The sequence below is a fragment of the Echinops telfairi genome, unplaced genomic scaffold (assembly GCF_000313985.2).
Source record: "Echinops telfairi isolate 266 unplaced genomic scaffold, ASM31398v2 ScPeMD7_7425;HRSCAF=8463, whole genome shotgun sequence".
NCBI lineage: Eukaryota > Metazoa > Chordata > Mammalia > Afrosoricida > Tenrecidae > Echinops > Echinops telfairi.
In genome coordinates, this window is record NW_022111325.1 from 359,708 (window position 1) to 386,837 (window position 27,130).

The window sequence follows — 27,130 nt, forward strand, 5'->3', positions numbered from 1 at the left end:
CTGGGGGTCGGCTCGCAGGGAGCCCCGCTCCCCAGCCCTCGAGGCACCCGCCAGGAGGCTTTCCTCCCTCGACTTACGGGGCAGGACTCATCTTTGCCCCACCCCACCCCCCTCTCTCGGGAGGCCGAAACGTAAGGTTTTCCCTCCTCCTCCCAGGATCAGAATCCAGGAAGGGCTCTGCTTCCAATTCTGCAAGCCTCTGCTACGCCTCCCCGGGGGGGCAAAAGACCCTAATCCCCCAATATTTAGGAGCAAGAACACGGCCCCTCCAGAGACAGGGTCTACAGGGCCGTGCCTCTTGACTCCCAGCAAGAAGCGGCCTTTTGGAGAGGGAGGAGTGGCAGGGTGGACAGGGGCCCTTTGCCTCCCATCCCCCACCTGTTACTCGAGTCCCCTGCCTCTGGCAGTTCCTATTCCCAGTTGCCCTCTTCCCAGCACTTCCTTCCCGTTACCCCCTCCCTGACCTTTCCCGGTCTCCCGGCTGCAGCCATGGAGTTACCGAAGGGGAAAGGGGCAGCTGTACCAGCTGCTTCGGGAGCAGCGGGAGGTGGAGGAGGCTCGGGAGCAGGAGCCCCAGGAGGGGGGAGGCTGCTACTTTCCACCAGTTTGGATGCCAAGGATGAGTTAGAGGAGGTAGGTGTGGGGGTGGGGAAGGGAGTTAAGGACTTGGGTTGAGGAGGGATACTGGAGCGGATCCTGGGCGGGGTGGGTGGATGGGTGGGCAGGAGGAGGCCCTTATGTTTTTCCTAAGGCGACGCAAACACTGCTGCAGACTTCCTGCCCCTGAAGGAAGAAATGTGGGCCAACTTCCTGGACAAGTTGCCATAGTAACAGCAGCCACCAGTACTAAAATGGGTTGGGGGAGTTGGTGAGGAAGGGACACAGCATCTTGATTGACCAAATTTATTTTTGACGTCCCTATCCGCATAAGACCACAGCTATTCTTAATGTCAAGACTGTTTGAGACTTAGGTCGTGTACTGATTGAAGAATGCGTGGCTGGGATGGGGTAGAAGGCCGTGTCTGTTCGAGGCTGGGGTCTGTCTGGTGGGAGCTTGCCCCAGACCTTGGTCCTAGGTGCAGGATGGGTGGTGTGGTATCAGTGATTGCCAGGGGTGTCCAGTGGGCATTTCGAATGAGTGGAGACTCCCTTGAAAGTGAACAGTATTTAGTTTGGCAGCACCAACCACTGTAGTGTGTTGGAGGGATGGGTGGGAGCTAGAGGACTCTGCTTCAGAACCAGATGGCTCAGACCCAAGAAGGAGACCTCAGGTGCCGAGGAAGGGTAGGATGAGGCAGCTGCGATGGGGCTTGAACGGGGACTTTGGAGGACCTGGTCATTGACCCTGCCCTGTCACGCCGTCACTTGTGCCTCTTGTCCCTGTCCTGACATTCAGGACTTGATCTTGTGTTCCTTTTCTAGCCTACATAAACAGTCTTAGGAGCATGAGACCCAGACCAGCATGGGACTGCCCAGATACCTACAACTCTTGGTTCCCTAGGAATAGGACGAATGAGTAAGTGAGTAAAATAGGCCCTGACACTCACCTCTCACTTTGTCCCTGCCTGTTATCACGTGTTGAAGGGTGGGCAAATAGGTGAAATTCCTATTTGAGATGTGAGAAACGTGGAGTCAGATACATGATGGTGGACCATTTGTACACAACGGGCTTTGGGGAGGACTGGACAATTGATCAGCAACTGTCTGTTCACAGACTGCCTTCCCACCCTGCGTTCTCCACATACGTCTGTGGGCAGTTCGATGAATTTGGTTCTTGCTGTTGTCTTCTGTCAGCTAAGATAGATATAATTAAGAACAAACGCCAGGCATTGCCAAAACAGGCGGAAATGACTTCAGAATCGCCTGACAACTTGAACACCGGCTTTTAAGATGTGACCCCTGCCATCATTAGAGTGTTCACTGGTCCTGCCCCATGGGCCGCACTTGTCTCCAGGGCAGCGGGCTTGAAAACCAAACTCATTGCCCTTCAGTTGATTCGGTGTCCATTGGGCTGCCAAACGCAGGGGCAGCGGTTTGAAACCACCATGCTTTCTACTCCTGTAAAGAGGTGAAGTATCAGAAACCCATAGGAGTTCTACCTACCCAATAGGGCCTCAGTGAGCCTGTGGGGTGTAGCATTCTAGGATTCTAGAAAGTCAATCGTTGACAGTTGGCGTGGTGGGAAAAAAACCCTGATGGATGCATGCAAATCTGTTTCTTCCCCACCCTGACCCCTAAGGGGGTCCCGCTGCCTCTGCTCTGCTGTGTCCCATCAGGGCAGACGCTCCCTGGTCTTCTGAACTGTGATGTGTTAGTAAACAAAGGGATAGGATAGGAGGGGCCACCAAAGAAAGGAAACAGCTATTTTCTTGATTTTTTTTTTTTAACTGTCTGAATGTGAACTTTCAACTGTTTTCAGGGAGAGGAACTTTTTTTCTTCATCTTTTTCAGGATGTAGATCTTCCTAGTATGTCTCAACCCATCTCCCTTCCATCTTTGCCCTTTGTCCTCTGCCTCCGAGTTTTCCAGGAAGCCCTGCTTACCCCCCACCCCCCCGCGTGCGGTTGTTATCCCCACTAGATCTGGAAGCCTCTAGAAGGGCAAGCATGGCTGGCTGCTTCCTCTGGGTGTCCCTGCAGACCTCTGCACATAGAAGTCAGCAGACCCTGGTGCCGGCTGACCAGCCGCAGCTCCTTGCTTGGTTTGTCCCATCACAGATCTGCCCGTTGCCCAGCAGCGCAGGGCTAGTCTCCGGACCACTCAACATGCCACGTGCACAATCAGATAGGGATGGGGAGACCCAAGGTGTGCCTTCTGGAGCTCATTCTTTAAAGACTACGTTAATACACACACACCCCAAACCAATTGTCAAGTCACTTCTAACTCCCAGCAGCCCTTGGGTGTCAGGGTAGGACAGTGCTCCATAGGTATCCAGTGGCTGGTGCTTGGGGACGTAGCTCCGTCAGGCTTCCAAGGCCCCTTCTAAGTGCACTCGAACCGCCAGCCTTTTCATGAGCAGCTGCATGAGTCAGCCACGGGTCACAACAGCAACAGATCATAACGGGAAGCGAAGGCAATTCAGAAAGGCCCTTTTGAGGCTGGGAGCTTGGAGCACTGGTGAGGAGCATCACGGGCAGGAACTGCGGCTTCTACCCCAGGAAGCCTGTGTTGTGTCCTTTTTTCTCCTTGGCCGTCCCTCTCTTCGAAGGCATGAGCCTTACTGCCTGCCCCCATCCTGATTTGGGGAGGGAATGAGTCAAATATAGTGCTGGAGAATGGAAGCGCTTGAACATGGAGTTCCTGCTCTTGTGAGCCTTTGTGGCTCCTTATTTGGCTGAGAGACTGGTTCACTTTCGGGTGAAGGCGGGAGCTGTGGCCCAGAGAAGTCAGAACTTGTGAGGCCGTAGACGGTCTCCGGATTGTATCTGATGAGACTCAGTACTGACTCGGTGGAGTGGGTTTGGCTTTACGGGTTATTTGGGGCTGGTTGGTGTGATACTGGCTATAGGTATGGCCCTGGTAGTACAGTGGTTAAGCACTTGATTGCTAACCGAAAGGTCAGTTGCTTGAACCCAGTGCCCGCTCCTTGGGAGGAAGATGTGACGGTCTGTTGTCATGAAGATTTACGGCCTTGGGAACCCTATGGGCCACTTCTCCTCGGTCCTACAGGGTCACTATGAGTCAGAATCGGCTCGATGGCAGTGGGTGTGGTCTTTAAATAGGTTTTCCACAAGGGGTGGTTCATATCCTATCAGTCTTCCTTTCACGCCGAGTGAAACATTTCGTAGTAGACCTCTTGGCCCCCCGCCGCCGTGTTCAGTGACTTCACTAATCCCTAATGCAGGTCCTTGGAAATTGTCTTGATCGAATCCTATCTTTTCTGGACAGGCTGGTATTTAGTCCTAGGAGACCACTGACTTCTCATAAGGGAGCAGTGTTTAAGATAGACTTATCAGACTGGATATTCACTTGTTTGTGGGAGTGGGGAAACCGAGAGGGGAGAGAAAGATCCTTTTAATTAGTCTCCAGCATCAGATACATACTGGCCAACCAGATGGCCTTCCTCCCACAGCCCCACCCCCACGCCATCTACTGCTGCTGTCATGGTAACATGGTCAGGTAGGCGTCAGCGTTAGAAAAATTAGCCCAGGAGCACCTAGAGTTAGTAAATATTTACTCGGCTCTCAGGTCCTGCTGTGGAGGGCTTCCACTGAACAGAGCATTCCTGCCAGCAGTGGTGGCGACTGTACATATGATTCAGTCCTTACGAAGGATCTCTGGAGACTGAAGGAAGGGGGCTATTCCGGCTACTTGATTGTAAAGCCGCGGCTTCCTGTGCCCCTCTTTGAGGCGACATGGACTTCCATGATTTGTAATTAGTTCTCCCCTTTCGGTTTGGAAGAGTATCGCCCTCTGTACTTGTGTTGCCTGGACTGGACTGGCCCTCACATGTCTTTGCTCGTTGCTTCCTTCTATCCACCCATTCCAAATTCTGGACTCTTCCCCCTTTCTCTGTCCTTAGCTGGGCCTCCCTGCTTTTCTGGACTGGGCAGTGACCCATCGAATTGACTCAGGCCTCTGAGCAGAGCTCAGACTTATCAGGGAGGAGCCTTGAGAAGCCCTGTTTTAGCCCCAGGCCATCGTGTTAGATTTGGCCCGCATGCAGGGCTGTGTATCTAGCTTTGCAGAGAACCTGAGTATAGGGCTCATCAGTCGGACCTCCTCCCCTCTCCCCTACCTGTTCCCCTCACTCCTCTTAGACGGCAAAGTGGGGGAGGGAGCTTTTCAGGACTTACTTAGCCACCTCCTCAAGGAGGGAAGTTTTGTTTTTGGAAGTCTGCAAGGGTCAGAAGCCAGGAGCAAAAGGGGCCCTAATAGAGAGGCCACGTCACTCACCCAATATTAGCCTAAGTCTAGCATATGGTAGAGAGGTCCTTGTGGACTGAACTTCCCATTACAAGGTTTGCTCAGCAGCTAGCTGCTGTTAGACATCTGCGGGCCCTCTCCTTGATTCAGCAGGACCTTTGGGTGGGAAGCAGGAGCAAAAATGCCAGGGTGTTGGGCTAGTGTCTGTGCACCGTTGGCCTCCACTCTGAAACGGGTTTATCACTTAGGGTGAGGGAGCCTCCCCAGAGCTCCCAGCAAGAAGAGTGTGGACCTAGCAGCCAGAGTCGCTCAACCTCGGTATCGGTCAATATCCCGGGAGGAGGAGGGGTAAGATTTAAAGCGTGAAAATCCGGCCTGGGCTTTTTCCTCTCACCCAGTATCATCCGGGAGCCAAGTGAGGTCATGGTGGGCCTCGGAGCCTGGGGGAGAGGTGGGTTGGGAGAGCCACAGTTCAGTTTTCATGTGATCTCAGTCTTTTCACAAGTACACGGGTGCTGCTGATGAAGGCACAGCACGTTGCTCTGACCTAATTTGGGGGGCAGTCAGACTCGATGTTCAGTGATGAAGCTGTAATATCTTCACATGAATTTCCCCTTATATCCTGCTGAAGGTTTGTGGCGGCCCACCCTACCCTCTGCCGTCCTGTGGTCTTAGGCAGCCTCAGGGTAGTGGGACGTGTGCTTGTCCCTTCTCCCGAGGTTTCTCGCCTCCCTGCACCCCCTCATCTCAGTCCTCAGCCCCGCGCTCAGCTGCAGTAGATGCTTCTGACCGGGAAGGAGATGTTTGAGGCTGACCTCTGGTAAACCCCAGAAATGCCCGCCCTTTGTCCCGCCTGCCTCTGCCTGTGTATTCACCCGCAGGGAGTGACTGCCCTGCGACCGTTTTTTTAGGCAGTCCTGCAGATCAGGAACGGCAAACATTTGAGACAAGAGCCCATCCTGCCCCTCACACCAATTTAAAAATAACTTGAGAGCCATAACTATGTTTTGGAGAATGAAATCACACATGATCTGAGCAATATCCTTTAAAATTGTGCACTTTTACTTCAGAGCCACGCGTGCATACCGAGAACTGCATATGGCTCGCGAACCGCAGTTTGCCAACCCCTGGTCTGGATGGAGTTTTAAAGGACTCGGTAGCTCACGTGTAGAGTTAACGTGTGCTGTGTGCAGTATTTAGTATCAGCTGCTTCTTAGGAACAAGGACCCAGTGACTAAGACATAGTGTAGAGCCATGTCAGGGATGGTCTTTGAAGCTGAAATGGCCCTTGAATGGGCTTCATGCCACATCTCCATCCTGCTGTGACTGGAGACCTCAGTGGTTCTTGATTGTTTACTTTGGGGGGGGGGGCGCTAGTATAACCCCCATGTTAATGTTACCTTGCTTCACCGCTCTTCAATACACAACAGTCTTGTTTTGTCTCCTGCCCAAGGCCCTCCCACACAAGCCATTTCTGTAAATATTTCCTATACATGCCTGTGAAAGATAGACTTAAACCATTCTGTAAATATTTCCTATACATGCCTGTGAAAGATAGACTACAATACCATTATTGTACCTCAAATTATGAATAATTCCTTAATAGCACCAAATGCTTGGTGTTAAATGTCTTTTGATTATTATCCCATAAATTGTTTTTATAATAGATTTGTTCAAATTATTAATCAAAAAAGGTCCACATATTCACCTACTGAGGTGCTTCTTTTTTTTACAACTTTATATTTCAAAATAATATCAAACATTTAGAAAATCACAATGCAAGAATCCTCATAGATCCTGAATATATCAGCTTTATATTATCCCAGTTCATACCCACCAGGCGCTCTGAATAAGATGAGGCTGTTGGCGCCCGTAAAGACAGACAGTCTTGGAAACCGGACATGGGCTTGCTCTGAGTCAGAATTGACTCTTAAGTCGGTGGGTTTGGGGTTATTCCGATTTTGTCAGATGCCTCAGTCATGTCCAGCAGGACTGCAGTCCAGGCTCACACCCTGCGTCGATTGTCAAGCTCTCTGGACTCTCAGTCTGATTTTGTCTTTCACAACCCTTGCTTGAGCCCTTTGTGGCAGCCACGGTGTCAGTTCATCTTGTTGACGGCCTTCCTCTTTCCCTGACTCTGTAAGCATGAAGTCCTTCTCCAGACGCTGGTCCCTCGTGACAGCATGTCCAAGGTGCCTGAGATGACGTCTCGCCATCTTCCCTTCTAAGTGGACTAAAACAGCGGTGGTTAGGAGGAAGGGGCAGGCCAGGCCGTGTTTGGTTCATACAGAGTGTCCATAGGAGTCAGGACAAACGTTTTTTACAGGCCTGTTATTTTTTAGATTATCCCTCAGTTCAAGTTCCCTGAAGTGTCTTTATAATCGATTAAGGTTATGCATTTTTTGAATGAGAAGGCTGTTGTGTCTTTCTCAGGGCATCATATTGGAAGGGTATGTTAGAGCTCTCTGAGGAGAGACATACCTCTGTCCTTGGCTCTGCGAGAGAATCCGAAGCCTGGTTTGTGATTCAAGTGAGTTTATAAGGAATAGAAGCAGTTTCAGGTTCTATAGGTTCTAAATGGAACACAAGCCAGACTCTGTGGCACAGTTGCGGCACTGTGTCCTGGCTGCTCCTGACCGCAGCCCCGCTCTGCTACGTTGTGTAGTAGCCGCTGGGAAAGAAAAACCGCTGGCATTTCCGGGGCCCTGTTGGGAGGCGTGGTCGACAATACTGGTCAACCCTACTGGCTGAATCAAATTCACCTGGCTTAGATGGTCCAGGTGTAACGCCCACCTAGGTGTACCACCCCTTCAAAGCCAGAAGCTCAAACCTCTGAGCATGCGCAATGGACGCCCCAGCCCCTATGCTAACTACCTAACAGATATGGTGCCATCTCACCCCATTATTGGTGACATTGTCATTGATCATGATGGAGGTGGTGCCTGCAGGTTTTCCTATAGTTATTTTCCCTTTGTAATAAATAAGTATCTTAAATGTATGAGTGGGTAAACTGGAATTGCACTGGGCGAAGCAGAGCTTTCATAGTACATATTTTTCCCGCTAGTCGAGCATCAAGCAACTCTGAGTTAGTGCACCCAGTGGCCTTGCCTGGGAAGGTTCTCTTTGGTCACAATGAATTTTTTTGTAAAAGCAGTTTCACTCCAATGGCTGATTTAAGAGAACAGTGTGCAGCTATGAAATTTTGTTTCCTGTTTGGGAAAGATGCAGCAGAGACTGTTGAACACCGCACTATGGGCAAAACTGAAGTGTATGAGTAATTTTCTCATTCCCAAAAAGGTGAAATGTCGATTGATGACAAACTTTATTCTGGACATTTGTCAACTTCTCGAAGGGACTCAGATGTTGACTTGTAGTTCATTCCACCAGGTCAGACTGTTAATCAAGCTTTCTATTTAGAGGTTATGAAAGGATTATGAAAGGTTATGGAAAGATTGCATAACTGTGCGAAACAGTGTGCGACCAAAAAAGCCTGATTTGTGGCAGATGGGCCTGGTTTTGCCACCACAACAATGTACCTGCACACGTAGCTAGCTCAGTGCTCCAGTTTTTGCCAGAAAACAGCATGCACCTTACTCACCTGACCTCACTCCATGTGACTTCTTTTTGTTTCCTCGAATGAAGAGGAACGTAAAAGGACAGTGATTTGAAGAGGTAGAAGAGGGAAGAAAAAAACAAGGGAGGTGCTGTCAGCCATCCAAACAGATGAGTTTGAAAAATGTTTCCAAAAATGGAATCGCATATTTGACAAATGCATTAAGTGTAATGGAGAGTACTTTGATGGTGATAAGGTTTTGTAAAAATTAAATTAAATACATAGCTTGGGTGGGGGGTAGTTGCTTTTTGGCGGGGTTTTTTTGTACCCCCATGTATGTCAATATCCTCTTTCCTATGAAACTTTCACCTACTGGGTTTGCATTCATTGATGATATTCATTGATCTGCTAAGGAGGAGCTTTCTCTTCTGTATCATATCTGTAGATCCACCAGTATGGACTCGTGAATTCTTAATTTATTCAGCGGGCTATAATTCAGTCTGGTGTTTTTTCCCTTCTAAATCCTGTTTATTGTTGTTGAGAATATATACCGTAAAACATCGGAGGATAAGCAAAAATGTGCAACGATGGCTTCTCATGCCCTCCGCCTGGGTCTGTGTGGACCTGAGGGGCTGTGCCTTCCCTAAAGAAGTCTGTGCTCTTCAGCCCCCATGCCAAGGACACCGGCCCGTCTTCTTTGGGTTTGGGGGAAAAGGGTGTGAAGGGGCAGGGAAGGGCTGTAGGGTGGATGGGGTAAGGGTCGCTCACACTCTTGTTACCTTCCAAGCCTGTGCTGGCGCGTCGTCAGGAAGGAGCAAAGGCTCCGCACAGCTTCGCCGCCCTCTTCCTCATCAGGGCAGTTTCACTCCGCCTAGCTGCTGCTTAAGAAGGCCCCGTGGTCCTCTGAGAAAACCTATCGAGACAAATACAAAAACAGTCACCATAACCTTTTGAGCTGACCTGCCTTGAATTTAACTGGCCCCTCCGAGAGCCTCTCAGAAACCGCTGTTTTGCTTGAACTTTTTTTCGTAGCCCCTAACAAGACTACCTTAAGTGACTTACTGAGCGAACTTGTCTGCGGCCATCCACTGACGGGCGGATGGACGGACAGCAGAGACATTTAGGCCAGTTTGATTTGGAGGACGCCTGGGCGTGTGGGCATTGGGCCCTGCAACACTACTGCTTGAGTTCCCTGTGAGCACCTGGGCAGTCTCCGTGTGTAGCCTGCGCACTGGGTCTGTCGTGCAGCTGTGCGGCCGCCCTCCCTCTCTGTTCACATCCACTCAGCGTCCCTACTCATCTCAAGTTGATCTTACTGAGGCCACCGTAAAAGAGCACAATGCGAAGCAGCCCTTGTTGTCTACTTAGGCCCAACGCTTGTGTGGCTTTAGATGATCTCAGGCCGGTTCTGGTGGAAAGATTAAGGGTTTTCCCAGTGCTCTTGTTTCAGGGGCATCCGCCCTCCCTGGCTCCAGAAAACTATCGAGTCCACGAGGATTTGGTTCTAGTCTGCACTTTCCTCCCTTTTGATCAGGATTCGTCTGTGGAATCTTTGATAGAAATGCTCACTGGCGGTAGCAGGGCCACTGCCCTGTCGGTTGGTCTCATGGCGCAGGAGGCAGTGAGTGGCTCCTGGAGGCAGGAAGTCACACATTCGTCCAGCTCCTCCTCCTCTTCCTGACTCCCCTCCTCCCTCTCTCGCTCCATTGGTGCCTCGGATGGCCACTTGCAACTTCCAAAACCGCAGGCACTAGGACGTAGAACAGAAGCATTACACATGTTACTAGGTCAATTAACTGGTACGTCCCATGAAACCATGACTCTAAAGCAGGGGTTCTCAACCTATGGGTCGTGACCCCTTTGGGGGTTGAACGACCTTTTCACAGCAGTCGCCTGATTCCTAACAGTAGCAAAATTACAGTGATGAAGTAGCAACAAATATAATTTTATGGTTGGGGGGTCACCACAACACGAGGAATTGTATGAAAGGGTCGTGGCATTAGGAAGGTTGAGAACCACTGCTTTAAAGCCTCCCAATCAAGGGACCAGATCCCATGAGGGGTTCAGTCATAGATAAGCACTGCCATGTAAGTCTCTTTAAATATGTGGATTCCAACTCCCCCTCCTTTTTCTCCTGTGATTTTTGTGTTAAAAAATCAGGTTGTCTGTCCTGGTTTCTACACTCTCAGTTTTGCCGATATCTTAGATCCATCCCCATAGCGACTTTATCAATAAATTGGTAGTTGCATCTAGAGGCATAATCAGGTTAAATTTTTTTTTTTCTCCCCACTCTCTGTGGGCCAGGAGTCTTTCCTAGCTGGTGGTGTGACATACCCTTTTCTCACCCTTCACAGAGGCTGGAGAGGTGTATGAGCACTGTGACATCGATGACTACAGGTGTCTCGGAGAGAGAAGCCAACGACGCCCTCAATGCCTACGTGAGTATACTGCTCTCCCCACCTCTTGTTCCGCCTCCCCTGGGAGAGCCGGAGCCAGAGGAACAAGATGGGAAGAACAAGAGGACTGGAACCAGGATCCTGGGCTCTCCAGCCAGGCTCTGTCTCTATTTGGGGTAGTCCAGCTCCTGGAGCCTTGGGCATCTCTGCATAAGAATAGCACCCTTAAAAATAACTTACAGTTCTATTGTGCTGTTTTTGGGCGGGAGAGCAAATCATTCTCACATATTTAATCATTTCTATTTCCTGAGCTGTATGTGGATGGATTTTGAATAGTTGGTACATGTGAAGGACTTAGAGTAGTGGTTCTCAACCTGTGGGTCACGACCCTTTTATAGGTCAGATGACCCTTCACAGGGGTCACCTAAGACCATCGGAAAACATAAATATTTCACAGTATATAATTACATACTGTTTGGTGATTAATCCCTATGCTTTATGTTTAATTATCTTCAATTTATGACAATGAAATTACATCCTGCATATCAGATATTTACATGATGATTCATAACAGTAGCAAAATTACAGTTATGAAGTAGCAATGAAAATAACTTTATGGTTGGGGTCACCACAGCATGAGGAACTGTATGTATGGAAGGGCCACGGCATTAGGAAGGTTGAGAACAGCTGACTTAGAGTAAGCCCAGGCACATGGTGAATCTTCAGTAAATATTGCTTGCTTAGTATGAATACAAGCATTGGCCTGCTAAGCGTAAGGTGAGTGGTTCAAACCCAGCAGCTGCGCTGCAGGAGTGAGGCAGTCTGTTCCTGTGAAGCTGTGCTAAGCCCTGGAAACCCCGTCGGAGGTCGCCCCGAGTCAGAGTCAAGTGGGTGGCAGGGGTGGACTGATGATAAAACAGCCCTGTGCCGTGCCGTGCACATTCTGCCCGTGATCCCAGCCCCCGTAAAGCCTGTTACATCCAACATCCAAGGGACATGAAATGGTTCCTAATAAGAAACAGGTGCAATTTTGTGACATAATTTATTTAACATAATTATTATGTTAAAGTTGTACCAAAGTATATCAATGTGTTTCTTTAAAGTTTTTTACTACTAGAAAACTCATGCTGTTACAATAGGAGGTGTTAAGAAGTTAGTGGAAAACTGCATTATCTTTTCCTTCCATTTCTCCATACACTTTTGAAACCCCCTCATATACGATGACAAACATGACTGACACTAGAGACAAGCTGTTCCTAACTGGTCTGACACCCCTCATAAAGACAGATGGGCCTGGGGCTGATCTGTGTCCGGGGACTGCCCACACATAATATGGTGTTTGCACAGCATCAAGGTCACACCATGGCCCTCTTCACAGCACCTGTCGTGGACACTGGCGACGCAGGGCTGTATTGTTCGTAAGTCTTCGTTGTACACATTTCAGACGTTCCGTGATTTACCCAAGATCCTAGCATAGCTGACAGCTGCTGACAGCTGGGGCAGGGAGGGGCCTTGGGCTCTGACTTGAGTGCGAGGTCTTTGCACCACTCTGCTGCAGACTGGTGAAGCAGGCGGAGTGGGGTTTTCAAAGTCTCTGTTTGCTCCTTGCCTCCGCCTCACTCCTAAAACAGATGCTCAGCACATGTAGAGTTCCCCTTTGCCGCGTGACGAGGACGCCCAAGTGGGCTTGAACTTTTCTCCCCGTGAGTGAACCGCTTTGTGCTTCCTCCCGTCCAGGTATGCAAAGGCCCCCCGCAGCACGAGGAGGTCTGCCTGGGCCTCTTCACGCTTGTCCTCACTGAACCTGCCCAAGCCCAGAAGGTAAGCCTGCCGCCCGCCCTGCATCTGCGCCCCCTTCCCAGGGATGCTCCAGACACTGCAGTGACCCCGACAGGTGTCAGACTCTCACCGCCCTGAGTTGTCTGACCAGAGCTGGATCACCTTGTTCTCCAGACAGAGTTACAACCCCGTTTTGCCTCTCAGAGAATTTGGCCATTCTCTGACCAAAGGCCTAGATCATGAAGCCAAAAGGCGGGGAGCTGCGTGGAAAGAGTTTACTGTGTCGCTATATGAGGCAGGGCGAAAGGAGTTGGCATTTAACCCAGAGCAGAGCAGAGAACTCTAACGCAGGTCCGTAAGTTCTTACTCAGGACAGGGTGACCTGTTATGCTATTACTGGCAGGTGCCTATAAGAAGCCAGCTTAAAATTGCAGCAGGTAGAGTTAGGGTAGACAGCATAATGTAAGATTATGGGCGCAGCTCCCCTGCGGCGACTCAGGACCCTGGAGTTCGCTCAGAGCCAGTGAGGACTGGGAGGCATGAAAGCGAAGCTGGGCTTCTTCATAAGCAGGACAGTCTCCTTTATGGTTAAGTGGGCTCCTTCCTCAAGGTAAGGGATTAGTCAGGCTGATCTCTTTGGATTCTTTCTATAATAAACTAGTGAACTTTTGCCTGCTGCCTCTCCAGATTGACCCCTTGTGTGTCCTTTGAATCTTGGCGTGACAGTTGAAAGCAGCGGCTTTCATCCTGGGGGTCAAATGACCCTTTCACAGGGGTTTTCTGATTCATAGCAATAGCAAAATTACAGTTATGAAGCAGCAATGAAAATAATTCTATGGTTCAGGGTCACCACAACATGAGGAACTGTATTAAAGGGTCACGGCATTAGGAAGGTTGAAAACCACTGATTTAAAGGCATATGCCTGACCCCCCATTGTTGACTGTGTGGCACGGATATCGGGGGTTCTCATCGCTTCTCCCAGAACTAGCGGTAGAGAGAAGGGACCCTGTAATTAGCCCAGCAGTGTGACAGGCTCTCCTCGGTTAACCCTCTCAATAAATCCTAGGGGCCAGTTGGCTTTATTCCCTCCCTCAATCCAATCACGGTTTCCCTATGAGGCAACTGGAAGCCAGAGACGCTCAGTCATCTGCCCAAGGAGAACCGAAAGAAAATCATTCCCAGGGACAAGGATAGATGCCTTTGGGGACCTGGCATAGCTGCTTGGATCAACCTCCGGGGAAGGATTTATGGGCATGGGAACCTGATCTGTTGGACCCTTCTGTTGCCAGCTGAAGGCGGGCCTGGGGCGAAGGAGCAAGTAGTCACCAGTCTGGGCGGGAACACTGTCGAGTTAAATTTCACTTTCCTACTGAATTTATCATCAGGAACCCTGAAGATGAATGAGTCTCCCACTTGATGGTGGGAAGCAGTGCTCTGGTGCAGTCCAGCCCCCGAGAGGGACAGCGGTTGGGCTGAGGCCCTGGTTTCTCTTGCGTAGGTTTTTATAAATGCAATTAAAATCTCACATAATTACTTCTATGCAAAATAGCCTCACCTAATGGAAAGCTTATGTGTGTGTTTTTCGGTGGGACCTCCATTAGCTGGTACACCTCTGTGAAGCGGGTGGGGTGCTTGGTTTTTCTAGCTCTTTCCCTGACCTGACTGTGAGGGGTCGCAGCGCTGTCTGCATGGTGCGTGCTTGTTATGTCATGAATTCACCCCTCCAGACCCAGCAAGGTGGGTCCTGAGGGAACCCAGGGACCTGGGGAGGTGAGGCATCTTGCCTCAGGCCTCGCTGGTTGGCCATCCCCCAGGATCCGAGTTCTATCGCATCCCACAGGTTTCCCAGGAGATAGTGGGTAGAGATGGGGGCTCGTTCTTCGGGCAGTGAGGCACCCTCGGGGCTGCCTCATCCAAAGTAAGGCACAGTCCGTGTCTCTGTGGGCCGTATCTTCCCAGAGCTTCCATCCATCTCCGGTAGAGGCTGGTTGTCTGGTAAAATGCTGTCGCCCTGCGGAAGTTCTGGGTGGGAGCTCCTGGTGAAGACTGGTGCTGACGGCACTGCTTTAGGCCGCCCCTGAGAGCCAGAGGACTGTTTTAAAGGCCTTTGGGGGTTAACTTTATCTCTGGAACAAAGCCTTAGGATGGCTTTGGGATTCAGCCGTTCCCCAGGAAGCCTTCCAGGAGTTGGGGCCAGCTCTACGGAGCTTCCCCAGGAAGCCTTCCAGGAGTGGGGCCAGCTCTACGGGGCTCCGTAGACGGGGCGTTAGAGCGGCTTGCGTTAGAGCGGCTTGCCCCTGTGACCGAGAAAAGAACTCGGTGAAGAAGCCCGCCGGCATCTGTGGCATCAGCGCTGCGGTTTGTTCCATTCGGACCTTCCTGGCTTGCATCTGTCCTCTTAGGAGCTCTTAAAAGTGTTTATATTCCTCGAGTTTATTTATGTCTGGATGTCTGAACCGCCGAGCAGCTGCGAGCAGTCCCACTGAGGTGCTAGTATGTTGGGGAGGCTGAGCGGGAGACCTAGGCAGGCGCTGGCCGGCGGAGATAGGGGTGCTCGGAAAGGGTCTGGAGTTACTGCTCAGGTCTCTCTTCGTCCAGGCTCAGGGCCCCGGCCTTCCAGGCAACTCCAGAAAGAAAATGGGGCTCGAGGCTGTGGGCTGGAGCTCCCTTCTCCCACCAGGAGGGCAGGTGGTGGGTACCCCCAAGCTTCACCCTATTCTTCCATTCTGTTGAGACTCTGCATCTCTTCCCTGTCCCCACCACCGGCACTTCCAAGCCAGTCAGCAAGCTGGCAAAGGTTGGAGGAACAGCTGGCAGCCTGAGGACCAGGTGCTCTCGGAGCCAGCTGCCTGGTTCACCAGCAGTGTGGTGGAGACAGGCCCTGGAGGGAGCATGGCGTTGGGCAGGCAGTGTCTGTCTCCTGAGAGACTGCTCTCACTGCCCGTCCTGGGTCTGCTCGGCATTCGTGGGATTTCTGCTTTAAACAGACAGGGCTCCGCTCTGGCTTATGGTATCTCTGTTTCTGGCCCAACATGGATTTTCTTTTCCCCTGTGTAAACAGTGCAAGGGCCTTATCTGACCTCCTCTGGCTTCCCTAGTACCACAAGGCAGAGGTCAGACATCTTTCTTTACCTGTTCGGACACCATGGCTGTCTGCTTTATCTTGAGCTTGATATTTTGTTGTCATGGCCACCCAGAACTCAGCTCACACTCATACTTACAGACGTTTATTAAGGTTCTCACAAGTCAGGATCGGTCAACAGTAAGGATACACGCATTGGTCTGTCTCCGTCAGAAGCCAAGTCTCTCTCTGGTCCTCAGCCTCTCAGCCACACGGTCCCGTCGGCATCCGTCCACTTCCATGGGATGGGAAGCCTGTCGGTCACTCTGTCTCATAGCCCCATAGTTTCCTCACTGCTCTTCCTCTACTATGTCACATGGTCTCCTTGCCTCTGATCTTGCCCTGACTCCTTTGCCCTGTCCCATGGTCTCCATGCCACAGCCTTTAGTGCCTCTGGTCTCAGCCTCCACCGCTTCAGAGAGAGATTTCCAGATTCCAGCCAGCTCCACCAGTGGCTCTCCTCTCAGCGGTCCCAGGGGAGTGGCTTGGTGGAGATGTGGTGTCCCTCAGCTGGCCATACCCCCAAGGAAACCAAGCCAGGTGTCCCACGCTAGTAAGGTGGAGACTTGGATCATAGCCAGCCTTGAGCCCATCTATTAGCATGGCAGAGAACCCCTCCAGAGCAGGCATGAGGCTAGATGGGCTTGTTAAGTACTGGACTAGCTCTCCCTCTCTGCTTGTTCTCTGGCTGCCCTCTGAGCAAGGCTTCCAGGCTGAACGGACCACATCTGCCGAGCAGCACACCGACAGTAGGCTGCTGAGCCCCCGGTGTCTCCCTGGTCACCTTGTGCTTATTTTTGAAATCCCAGCCTTCACCCCAGATGGAGCCAGGGTAATCACCTCTTTTGGGTAAGAAACATATGTGACACTAATCAGATCTCTGCTGTGTTTCATTGGGTCATTTGGTTTGACTTGAGGACAATAGAAGCAGGAGGAAGTGACAGGAGCTGAACTCCTAGGTGCCCCTGGTCACCCCAAGTCCAAGGAGCAGCTGGCCTGGTGTGGCCCTTCTCTTCTGAATGCTTAGGATGAAAGGGTGTAGAAATGTGCCCTTCAAATCGCAGCCCCTTTCCTTTGCGTTATGTCGAATGCAGAGGTGGTTAGGGACGCGGGCCCTTTTTAGAAAGAAGCACATGGACTGCAGAGTTGCACTGCCTGGGTTTGAATCCTGGGTCTTCCGCTTACCTCCTAGAGACCAGAGTTGCATTACTTTAACCATTCTCGCTGCTTTGCTCATCTGAAAATGGTGAATGGTAGCTATCTCAAAGGGTTGGCATGTAGACTATCAAATGCAACAGTGTACAGTAATCAAGGCAGTTAGCAATGTTGTTGCCCTTAGTTCGGTCGGTTCCACTCTTGTTCCTAGCCTGGGGCGGAAGGCCTCCTGCCTCATTTGTGCCTTTTCTGATGAGAGCCTGACCCCGGAGAGCTCAGCAGGTGAGGGAGCTAGTGAGGTCCCCAAGGTAGTCAGCCCTTCAGGCGTCGGGCCTCAGGAGAGGGACAGGTGAGAGCAGCTCCGCTCCAGTGGGCAGCGAGGCAGTGGCCCCACGGAAGGCATCAGCCTGCCTCCCTCACCGCCCTTCTCAATACTTGGCGGAAGCAAAGGGCAGCCCAGGGAGAAGGAGAAAGACATTTAGTGTAGGACGTTTACTTTCATCCCTACCTTTAGTTGTGCCTAAGGTGTGTGGGTCCCTCCCTGCCCCTTCTTCTCGTGGTACCCCAGTCCACCCAGCCCTTGCCATGTCTGGATGGTCAGTACAGAGCTAGAGACCTCGGTGGGCCCCTCGCGGCCTGTCCACCTGGGGCCGTTCTGCAGTGACCTTTCCCTGGTTGATGAAGAGCAGATGGCTGCCACCTGGTTTTGCTCAGCTTGTAGCATCAAACAGGGCGATGAGGGGCAGGAGAGGACTAAGAGCCTGCTCAGCAGGCTTTCCTGCTCTGTGAGCGGGTAGCTCTGTCCCTTTTCTCTCCTCTGTGTGGCACAGGGAGGCAGAGGCTTGAGGTGGGAGAGCCCCTCCCTGTGGAGGAAAGCCACTCAGTGCAGCCATGCACTCCCTCGCTGCTGTGGGTTCCCTGTAGGGGCTCGGAGCAGAGGCCCTCTGTGGGGGTAGTCGGGAGCCTCGCCCTCAAACCTCACTTCTCACAGTGCTACCGGGACCTGGCTCTGGTGAGCCGTGATGGCATGAATATTGTCCTGAATAAAATCAACCAGATTCTCATGGAGAAGTACCTGAAGTTGCAGGATACCTGTCGGACTCAGGTAAGGCTGGGAAGAAGAGCGAACACCCAGCTCCCAGACATACAGAGGAGGGGTCCTGTGTCTGAGGGGGGCGGGAAGGGAAGGAGAGCGCAGGGCCTGCTCGCCCTGCCACCACACCTGAAGTGGTCTCAGCATTGAGCTAGCTGAGCAGCCCCTGCTCTCTCTGCCCCCGTCAGTTGGTGTGGTTGGTGCGGGAACTGGTGAAGAGTGGCGTGCTGGGAGCTGATGGTGTTTGCATGACTTTCATGAAGCAGATCGCAGGTGAGTTGCCGGCCCCAAAGGCCGAGTCCATCCGAGCCCCAGACCAAGCCTGGGTGAGTGCCCGAGAGGGCCTGAGTGCCCCTGGCTGACTACTGCCCCCTTGGCATTGACTTGGACATCTGGCCACAGAGGCTGCAGAAAGAAGTAGCTGGAAGTCACAGGGTTCTTTCAAAGCAGCAAGTCCTGTCTCGCTCACTTTCCTTCCTCCTCACCCAAGGCCTGACTCCAGATAGTTGCTCTGTTTCAACCAGTCCTTACCTGGGGTTCTGGGCCACACTGGATTAGGAAGAGGGGGAAGTGAAGGCAGATGATTGGTTCCAGTGTTCATTGTGCTGTCAACAACCCAGGCCTCTTCTCTGGCTCCACCCCCATGTTCTCAACGTTTGCTCTCTAAATATTATGACATCTGATTGGGGCCAGTCTGTGTCACAGAACAGACCCTGACATTTAGGTTTTATTGTCATCCTGGCATGGTTGACATCTGTCCGAGCCACTGAAGATCCCAGAGGCTGGCCTGTGCTGCCTCCTCCGCCCCCAGCACCGATCACCTGCCGCTCTCTTACCTTGGTGCTGGCTCTGCACCATGAGCTGTGGGCTACCCCCCTCCCCCATGTGTTTGACTGTTGCTGTGTGGACAGGGTGGGAGGGTGTTTAGCTGGGGCCTGGGGCAGCTAGACAGAGCACTGTTGGGCTGGCAGCTCTTACTCTCCCTCCCGCCACGGTCCTCCTTGCTTGGTCCTCCGGTCCACTGTCTCAAGGCCCGCTCTGGCTTTGCTACGTACTAACTCTGCCCCTGGAAGGTGGCGGCACTGGCAGGGCATCTCAGGTTGCTGCATGGCCCTCGTTGCCAGCCACCTGCCTGTCCCTCAGGCCCGAGTTCACATCTTTCCCTTCACGGCGGGTGGGGGGGGAGTGGGGGTGGGTGGGGGTGGGGGTAGGTTGTCCTCAGTTCCTTCCCAGACATGCCCTTTCAAGGGCCGACAGGTTCCCATTCCAACCCCAGTCTGTGGAAGAGAAAGTAGCACCTCCAGCCTTCGGGGAAATCCCTTCCCTTCCCTCCCACTCTCTGGGGGCGCCCGGGGAACTGGACAGCACCGGGCAGTTTGTGCCAGCACTCAGGGTCACCATGGTGGCCTGACTACTGCAACACTTCAGCAGGATGCTCCAAGAAATGGTCACTGCTCAGAACCATTCTGATATTCTTCCCCCCCCCCCTCCCTTGAAACCAGGTGGGGATGTTACAGCAAAAAACATCTGGTTGGCAGAGAGTGTCCTGGACATCCTGACGGAGCAGAGGTAGAGTCCCCTGAGGGGGGTGAGTGTGGAAAATGGGGGTGAAGGGGCTGTATGAAGACTGACAGGTAGCCCACAGACACCTCTAGTTGGAGGGGCAGGACGGGTGGGTGGGAAGTCCGAGTAGGGGCCAGAGAAGGAATTCATGCCATGCGGGAGTGGGAAAGAGAGCCTTTGCGCAAAGGTCCCAGAGCCCAGAGAAAGCTAGTTTCATCTGATAAGGGTTTATTTTTGATCCAGACCTCCTTGGAATGTTTGTCTTTGGGGGAGGGAGAGAATGAGCTCAGCAGCTTGGGGCCAGCCAACAGCCAGGCCTGGCAGGTACCCCTTTCTCCATCCTGACCCTCTCCATCAGACCTGCATGCCCTGAGGTGGCTGCAGGGAGCAGGAGGGCAGCGTGCGGGAAAGAGGTGATGGAGACCAATGAGCTCCCTCATGGCACAGGGGTAAAATACAAGTCCTCGGCTTCTAGCAGCAAGGTCAGTGGTTCGAGCCTAGAGCTACACAGGAGAGATGTGGCAGTGTGCTCCTGTAGAGAACATGGCCTTGGACACACTGGGGCTGGTCTGCTCTGTCCAAGAGGCTCAAGAGTCAGAATCAGCTCGACAGTGTGGGTGTGGTCAGGGTTTAGGGTTGGCATCTAGGCCTTGAGAGACCCCGGTGGTAGTATATACAATTGGGACACATTGGGCTTTCTGGAAGATTCTTTTCCCTTCCCCGTGAAGTACATCTTATGGGGCTGCTGCACACCCGAACTTTGGTTGGCGTGAGGCCTTCCCATCCTTGCAGTGCTCTGAGTTTTCCTGGTACTTTTCTTGGCTTCCGCTTCTGCTTCTGGGAAAGGAGACTGTTGTCACCCAGTGTCCACATCAGGACTAGAATCTCTGTAAGCCTGGGGCTCCTCCCTGCATTCAGACACTAGTAAAGGGCTGTGCCTCCCTGCGGTGCAGCGCCACCTGGTGTCGAGGGCAGAGTCTGCACCGCCACTGGTGCTGGAGGCACTGGAGGCACTTCGCCCAGCATCAGCGGCACACCTGTATGCCCCTGTGCGGGAGCCAGGGCCCAGCAATCTCTCCCTAGCTTCTGCTTAGCTGAGGTCTCTGGGCCTCTCCCATCTCACCCCTCCACTTCCTGACTGGCGGCCTTCCTAAGAGTGACTTGTTTCATCCTGCTTTGACCCTGTCCCCCCACAGCTGACTTTCTTGTGGCAGCCAGTGTACAAGGCCCAGAGAACTGTCCTCCCTGTCCGGTCCCCCGCTCCCCAATTGCATGGTACTGGCGGACTTGGGTCCCCTGTGCTTCCACCGTGCCTCTGGCAGCCAGCAGCAGGGGGGGCAGGAGGGCTCTCACTGCCCTTGACTTGTGGTTTCATTCTGTGTGCGGAAAAGGCCACAGCCTTTTAATTAGGTGGCTGGAGCACGTTTCCGGAATCAGGATGTTGCCTGGTTGGGTCATTAAATCCCCTGTCTTCCTCCTCTGGCTCCCTGCCTTTCTAGCTGGGAACCAAACCTGCACGGTCCACTGTGGCGCACAGGGGGAGCAGTGCTTTCCTCAGCATGGCCGCCCCAAAGCACAGCTCCTTCTCAGCATGTGACAGGTCGGGCTAGAGGGAGGCCCAGGGAAAGGGGTGTGGCGTGGAGGGCTGGCCCCGGACAGACATCCTGGCCGTCCCCAGGGGTCTCACACCAACGAGGGATGCTCACAAAACCTACCCCCCTTCGTCTGCACTGGGTCTGCACGGTGACTTCTCACACAGTGCTGGGTATACAGTAATGCTTCATTGAGCCGACCGGCAAACAGTTGTTGGAGCCGAGTCCTAAAGGTAAAAGGAGGCGGCTTGCACTCAGCACGTCCTTTGTTAAGCAGCTGCCTCCCCCCTTAGAAGGTTGAGGGCCCGTGGTGGGTCGTGATGGCCTGTGGGAGGGACCACGGCAGAACAGAGCCTGTCTCAGCCACTTGCCAGGGGGGCAACTGAGGCTGAGACCAGGGCCAGATGCTCGTGTCTCCCTCGCGCCAGGGAGTGGGTGCTGAAGAGCAGCATCCTCATCGCCATGACCGTGTACACGTACCTCCGCCTCATCGTGGACCACCATGGGACCGCCCCGCTGCAGGCCCTGCGGCAGAAGGAGGTGGATTTCTGCGTGTCTCTGCTTCGGGAGCGGGTGAGAGAGGCGTGGGGACGGGGACAGAGCTCCGTGTGGGAGCTGGGGGGGTGTTCACTGTCTCAAGGCCAGGGAGGGTCGAAGGGGAAGGCCTGCCCTTGTGTGCTCATGACCGTGTCATCTGCCCACCCGGGTAGTTGCCACGGCCAAGGGGGGTCATGGGTAGCCCAGGCCTAGGTCTCCCAATAGACCCGGAGCTGTGCTGTCCATTCAGCGGCTATTTTAGTGAAAACACATCTCCTTAGTTCTACAAGCCATGCTGGAAGGTCTGTCAGCCTCCCTGGCCCCCGGCGACATTGCCCAGCCCAGGTGCAGACTGGCCCTGTTGTCAGTGATCAGTGTGTCTGAAATCAGGGCTGCCAGGCCCTTCCTTTCGGACCCACAGTGGGTAGTGGGAATCTAGCTGGCTTCAGTGGCCCCCAGGAACCCCTTTCCCTTGCTTTCATTCCCCGCCTCAGGCCCTCTCTTCCCCTGAGCGTCATGGAGCCCATCCCTGGGTTCCCAAGAAAGCATACAGTCCCTTCGACCCTCTGTCCTTCCCTCCCGAGAACACGTTGTCCCTTTGCCCTCCCTCCACCAGGTAAACAAGCCATGTTTTTCTTCACCCCCCCCCCCCATCTAGTTCATGGAGTGTTTGATGATTGGCCGGGACCTCGTAAGACTGCTGCAGAATGTTGCTAGGATCCCGGAATTTGAACTGCTTTGGAAAGACATTATCCATAACCCTCAGGCTTTGAGTCCACAGTTCACAGGTGAGTAACGGCCAGGGCCACCTGTCCTTAAGAGGTAAGAGGCCAGTAGGTATGTCCAGCTTCAGTTGGGCGGGCAGAGTCCTCGGCCAGAGCCGGGCTGCGGGGCCAAGGTGGCCATGCGGTGTGGAGCCTTGCATTGGCTTCCCAGTGCTCCTAAGCAAGAAGGGGCGCAGAGGCTTGGGGCCCTCCCCTCCTAGCAGCTCCTTGGCTCAGAAGGTGAGTTGGTGGCCAGTTTCCAGTTGCCTGGAGTTCAGCAGGGAGGTCAGAGGTCAGTGCGTGAGACTGAGTCGGGGGGTGGGGGTGGGGGTGGCTGGACTTAGTCTTGGAAGAGGAAGCCCTGGAAGTAGAAGTCTGCCAATTCTATCAGTCCCGCCTGCTTGGCCACGCTCCTCTGTGGGAGGGAAGGCTTCTCTGTGCCTCTCCTTCAAGACTCCCCTCCCTCGTCCCTTGCCCACTCCTGCGGTAGCAGCCTGCTCCCACACATACGCATGCCTCCTGGCACCTCTCCTGTGCATGCATGCTACACACACAAACTGAAAGCACTGGTACTACCCTCTCTCATGGCCATTGAGTTGATGCCGACTCATAGCGATCCTTAGGACAGGGTAGAACGGCCCCTGGGAGCTTCCGAGATGGTAACTCTTCAAGGGACGAGAAAGCTCCGCTTGCCCTCCTCCGAGCTGCTGGTCTTTTCGAACTGCTGACCTTGCAGTTAGCAGCCCAGCACGTAACCACTACAACATCTAATTGATCCAGGTTTCACGGGGGTGGGAGGGGAAAAAAGAGCTTATACCAACGGCTCAAGCAGAAAATGTTTTGGGAATGAATGATGATGGCAACATATGTACAAATATGCTTGATACAATTGGCATATGGAATGTTATAAGAGCTGTAAGAGCCCCCAATAAAAGGATTTTTTTTTTTAAGAGCGAGTTTTAGAGTCTCAGGACATCCACTTTGTTCTTAGACTGGGGTAGATCAGGAACTTATAAGAAATGACACTAGAAATTATTCAAAATGAGGGAAAGAAAGACTTAGGAAAAATTGACAGCAATTAAGCATCCTGTAAGACAGCAGCAAGGAGTTCGATATATCTGTAATTGGTTGTCTAAGAAGACAAGGAAAGGGGGACAATATATGCACGTCTGAGGAAATAATAACCAAAATGCCTCCAATTTTAATGAAACAATATACCCACAGATCCAGGAAGCTCAAAGAACCCAGGCAGAAGAAACAAAGAAAACCACACCAAGACACATCCCCCACCCCCTGTAGCCCTTATATTGACGACATACTGAGTTGTTTCAGTGCCTACTGTGCGCCAGGCACATATATTGTAACTCCTTTAATATCCAGGCCAATTCTGGAACATGGGTCTTGCGTTGCACGTTTTACTGAAAAAGGAGACTGAGGTTCAAAGAGAGAAATTTTAAGTTTTCCAAGACCACACAGCTAGTGGGTTTCAGTTTGTCTGACTTGAAAACCTCTGCTTAGGCCACACCACACTGCACTTAGGCTCCCGGGGCCAGGGACAGGTTCCCCATACCCCCCACCCCCCCACCTTTTCCAGTTTTCCATCTGGGAAAACGTAAGTAGGTGGCTCTGGAAGGCTTGCAGAACAAGGGCATTTCGCTTGCTGGATTCAGAATTCCGGGAGCAGGACAAATAGATGCTGGTTACACCCCCCAGCTTGTAGCCAAGTGGCCTCCCTGGGTCCTCTGAGCAAGTCCACTGGCTGGCAGTAGCAGGCCCTCATGTGTCTCCTCCTCCTCCTCACTGGGCTCAGGTATCTTGCAGCTGCTTCAGTCGAGAACATCCCGAAAATTCCTAGCGTGCCGCCTCACCCCAGACATGGAGACGAAGCTCCTCTTCATGACGTCCCGGGTAAGCTGGCCGTGGGCAGGGGGTCAGGTCACGGCCTGCGGCTCTGGGCCCACGAGCCGGCTGTGGAGCCTGGGCTGCCAGGCGCCTGGCAGGGCTTGCCTGCTGGCTGCCTCGGGCCACACAGCAGGGTTGGCAGGGCGAGACGCAGCTCCATCCCGGGAGCTGTCAGTGGACAGCCGTCTCAGACGGTCACAGTGTGCTGACAACAGAAGAGATGCCGTGTGTCCTCTGGGGAGCCCGGGGACCCCGAAACCTCTCAGGGTCATAGCCTTTTAGCGTCTGCACCTGGTTGGATTCTAGCTGAACTCCTTAGAGGCCATGTTACAAATGCAGGTTCCGAGTTCCCCTCTCCAGAGAATCAGGTGGAGCCTGTGTTTGCTGGACTCCGCAGGTAGCTCCTCTACCTCCCCATCTTGGGCCACCCTACAGCGTCCCAAGCCAGGACGCACGGGGCCAGTGAATGAAGCAGGGGGGAGTCAGTCAGATGAAACTCGGCCCCTGTTGCAGTAGCTCCACAGCAGTCAGTGCGACTGGACAGTGTTGGTCTAGAGATGAAGGGGTTGAAGTTTAACCTCTGTCCGTTCTGCTTGGTTTCTTCTCACACATGGGGACAGGAAAGGAGACAGGCCCCCCTTGTGTCGAGTTGCTGTTGGTTACCATTTGGGGGAAGGACGGAGAAAGTGGAGGGTGGCCCAGTCCGCGCTGATGGTGGGTAGGCCTGGCTGGTGTCCTTGAGGCACGTCCTCTTGCTGTTCACCAGTGACTGCAGACAGCCAGGGAGGCTGTACTCCGACTGCGGGTCCAGGTGGGCTTCCTTGCACCAACCAGGTAGATGGTGGGCCCTGATGGACCCGGTGCACTGCGAGCATGTGAGGCAGCTGTGATCGTGAGATCAAAGGCCGTGAGTGGTTGAAAGCCAACCTGCTCTGTACACTTTCACCCAAACACGAAGTCACTGTTCACAAATACAGTAAAATTCACCTGAGCCCTGTGCCACGGTTGGAGCTAATGAAAAGTACCCACTTGCGCCCAGCTTGGTGTGCCTCCTCCGCCGCCGGGTCCCCACTCTCCTTCCAGGCTTCTCGTCTACCTCCCATCCCGCAGGTGCGCTTTGGTCAACAGAAGCGGTACCAAGACTGGTTCCAGCGCCAGTACCTGTCCACTCCAGACAGTCAGTCTCTGCGTTGCGACCTCATTCGCTACATCTGTGGGGTGGTCCACCCCTCTAATGAAGTGCTGAGCTCCGACATCTTGCCCCGGTGGGCCATCATTGGCTGGCTCCTGACCACCTGCACGGTGAGGAGCAGGGCCACGGTGGAAGGTGCTGGGTGGTGAGGGGCTGTCCCCGCACTCCCAGGCTGCTTCTCCGCCCACCCTCAGGAGCCTGTCAAAGACCTCCCTTCATCCGGAGTCCTCTTGATCGTCTTGGCCCCCCCGCCCCTGCTGCTGGGTCTGTAGAAGTTCACTGGGCTCAAAGTGCCCCAGCTGGGCTTGGATTGAGCAGATTGCCAGCGCTAAAGCCTGGGCTTCTGGAGCACTTCGTACTCCCAGAAGACACTTCCATTTCCCTTGGGGTGGCCCATTATCACACTCTGCATTTGGGTTGTTGAGCTGCTCCGGCCCTTTGGCCTCAGCTCAGGGTGCCTCCTCCCCACATGGGTCCCTCATGCAGCTGTTCCTCCAGGCCTCTCCCTCTGCCCCGCTGGGAACTCTCCCATCCAGCTGCCCCTGACCTCTTCCGACTCGGTTCTTCCTCCTCCCCCGGTAGCCTGGGCCTCGCAGTGTGCTGACCCATAGGACAGTGAAGGGGGTTCCCTTAGGAATGTGCCTGCAGAGCCCAGAGGGGCCCAGGCTGACCATGACTGCAGACCCCCGAGCCCAGACCTTCCCCTTAGGGATCCATGTGTGGATGACGATCCCAAGTTGACCCTGACTCCTGGGCTGGGGAGGCCACGGGTTCTCAGGCATGTGTGCAGCCCAGCTGTGGGTGCCCCTGCTCCCTGGGGGGCCGCTGAAGGGCGGCAGGCAGGTTGACCAACGAGCCCCTTTTGTCCTGTCTTCCAGTCAAACGTGGCAGCCTCTAATGCCAAGCTGGCTCTGTTCTACGACTGGCTGTTCTTTAGCCCAGACAAGGACAGCATCATGAACATAGGTGTGTGCTGGCTGGCAGGCCCGATGGAGGGGCTTCTGTGCACGCAGTTCCATATCCCCTTCTCCCTTTGCTTGAGCTTGGTGGGGAGGGCGGCGGGGAGATCTTAGGCAGAGGGAAAGCTGTACCACATCCTGTTTTTCCTCCCCGCTCCCACCCCAAGCTGAACACTAGGACATGAAGCACGATTAGGGGCTAGCAGAACTGCCTGGGGGGTGTCTGCTTCTGGGTCTGTTGGGTGGGATTTGGGAAAGGAGACAGCATTCCTCAGAACCATCTGTATAGAGTGGTGCCCTGTTTTGTGGGGTGGGGTGACTGACATGGGGGACCCCTCAACCTCACCTTCCGCAGAGCCGGCCATCCTGGTCATGCATCACTCCATGAAGCCGCACCCGGCCATCACGGCCACGCTCCTGGACTTCATGTGCCGCGTGAGTGCCAGAGCCACGCCAGGGTTCCCTCTGCCCCCGCCCTCCGCCATCTGGCAGGGCCCCCTGGACAAGTCTGTGCTCACCCCAGGTCCCCGTCTTCCCTTTCAGATCATCCCCAACTTCTACCCGCCGTTGGAGGGCCATGTGCGGCAGGGGGTTTTTTCCTCCCTCAACCACATTGTGGAGAAGCGGGTCTTGGCGTAAGAAATTTGTGGGGGGGGG

At 53.4% G+C, this 27,130-nt stretch overlaps 1 protein-coding gene across 2 annotated transcripts in view; it reads left to right on the forward strand.

Annotated features, from left to right (window-relative positions):
• Positions 1 to 14: 14 nt before the first annotated feature.
• The window catches only part of INTS3 (integrator complex subunit 3), a 37,162-nt gene continuing 10,046 nt past the window's right edge, over positions 15 to 27,130 (forward strand). The window contains exons 1-13 of one of the 2 annotated variants that reach the window (XM_004714627.3): positions 15 to 633; positions 10,774 to 10,857; positions 12,553 to 12,636; positions 17,863 to 17,976; positions 18,153 to 18,237; positions 19,467 to 19,533; positions 21,548 to 21,692; positions 22,315 to 22,444; positions 24,231 to 24,328; positions 25,433 to 25,624; positions 26,393 to 26,480; positions 26,829 to 26,908; positions 27,017 to 27,108. In XM_004714627.3, the coding sequence (XP_004714684.1) occupies positions 490 to 633; positions 10,774 to 10,857; positions 12,553 to 12,636; positions 17,863 to 17,976; positions 18,153 to 18,237; positions 19,467 to 19,533; positions 21,548 to 21,692; positions 22,315 to 22,444; positions 24,231 to 24,328; positions 25,433 to 25,624; positions 26,393 to 26,480; positions 26,829 to 26,908; positions 27,017 to 27,108 (1,403 nt within the window). In that variant the 5' untranslated portion in view covers positions 15 to 489. Of the gene's footprint in view, positions 634 to 1,497; positions 1,517 to 10,773; positions 10,858 to 12,552; positions 12,637 to 17,862; positions 17,977 to 18,152; positions 18,238 to 19,466; positions 19,534 to 21,547; positions 21,693 to 22,314; positions 22,445 to 24,230; positions 24,329 to 25,432; positions 25,625 to 26,392; positions 26,481 to 26,828; positions 26,909 to 27,016; positions 27,109 to 27,130 lie in introns of those variants that run through there. The other variant, XM_045298408.1, reaches the window with a different exon arrangement.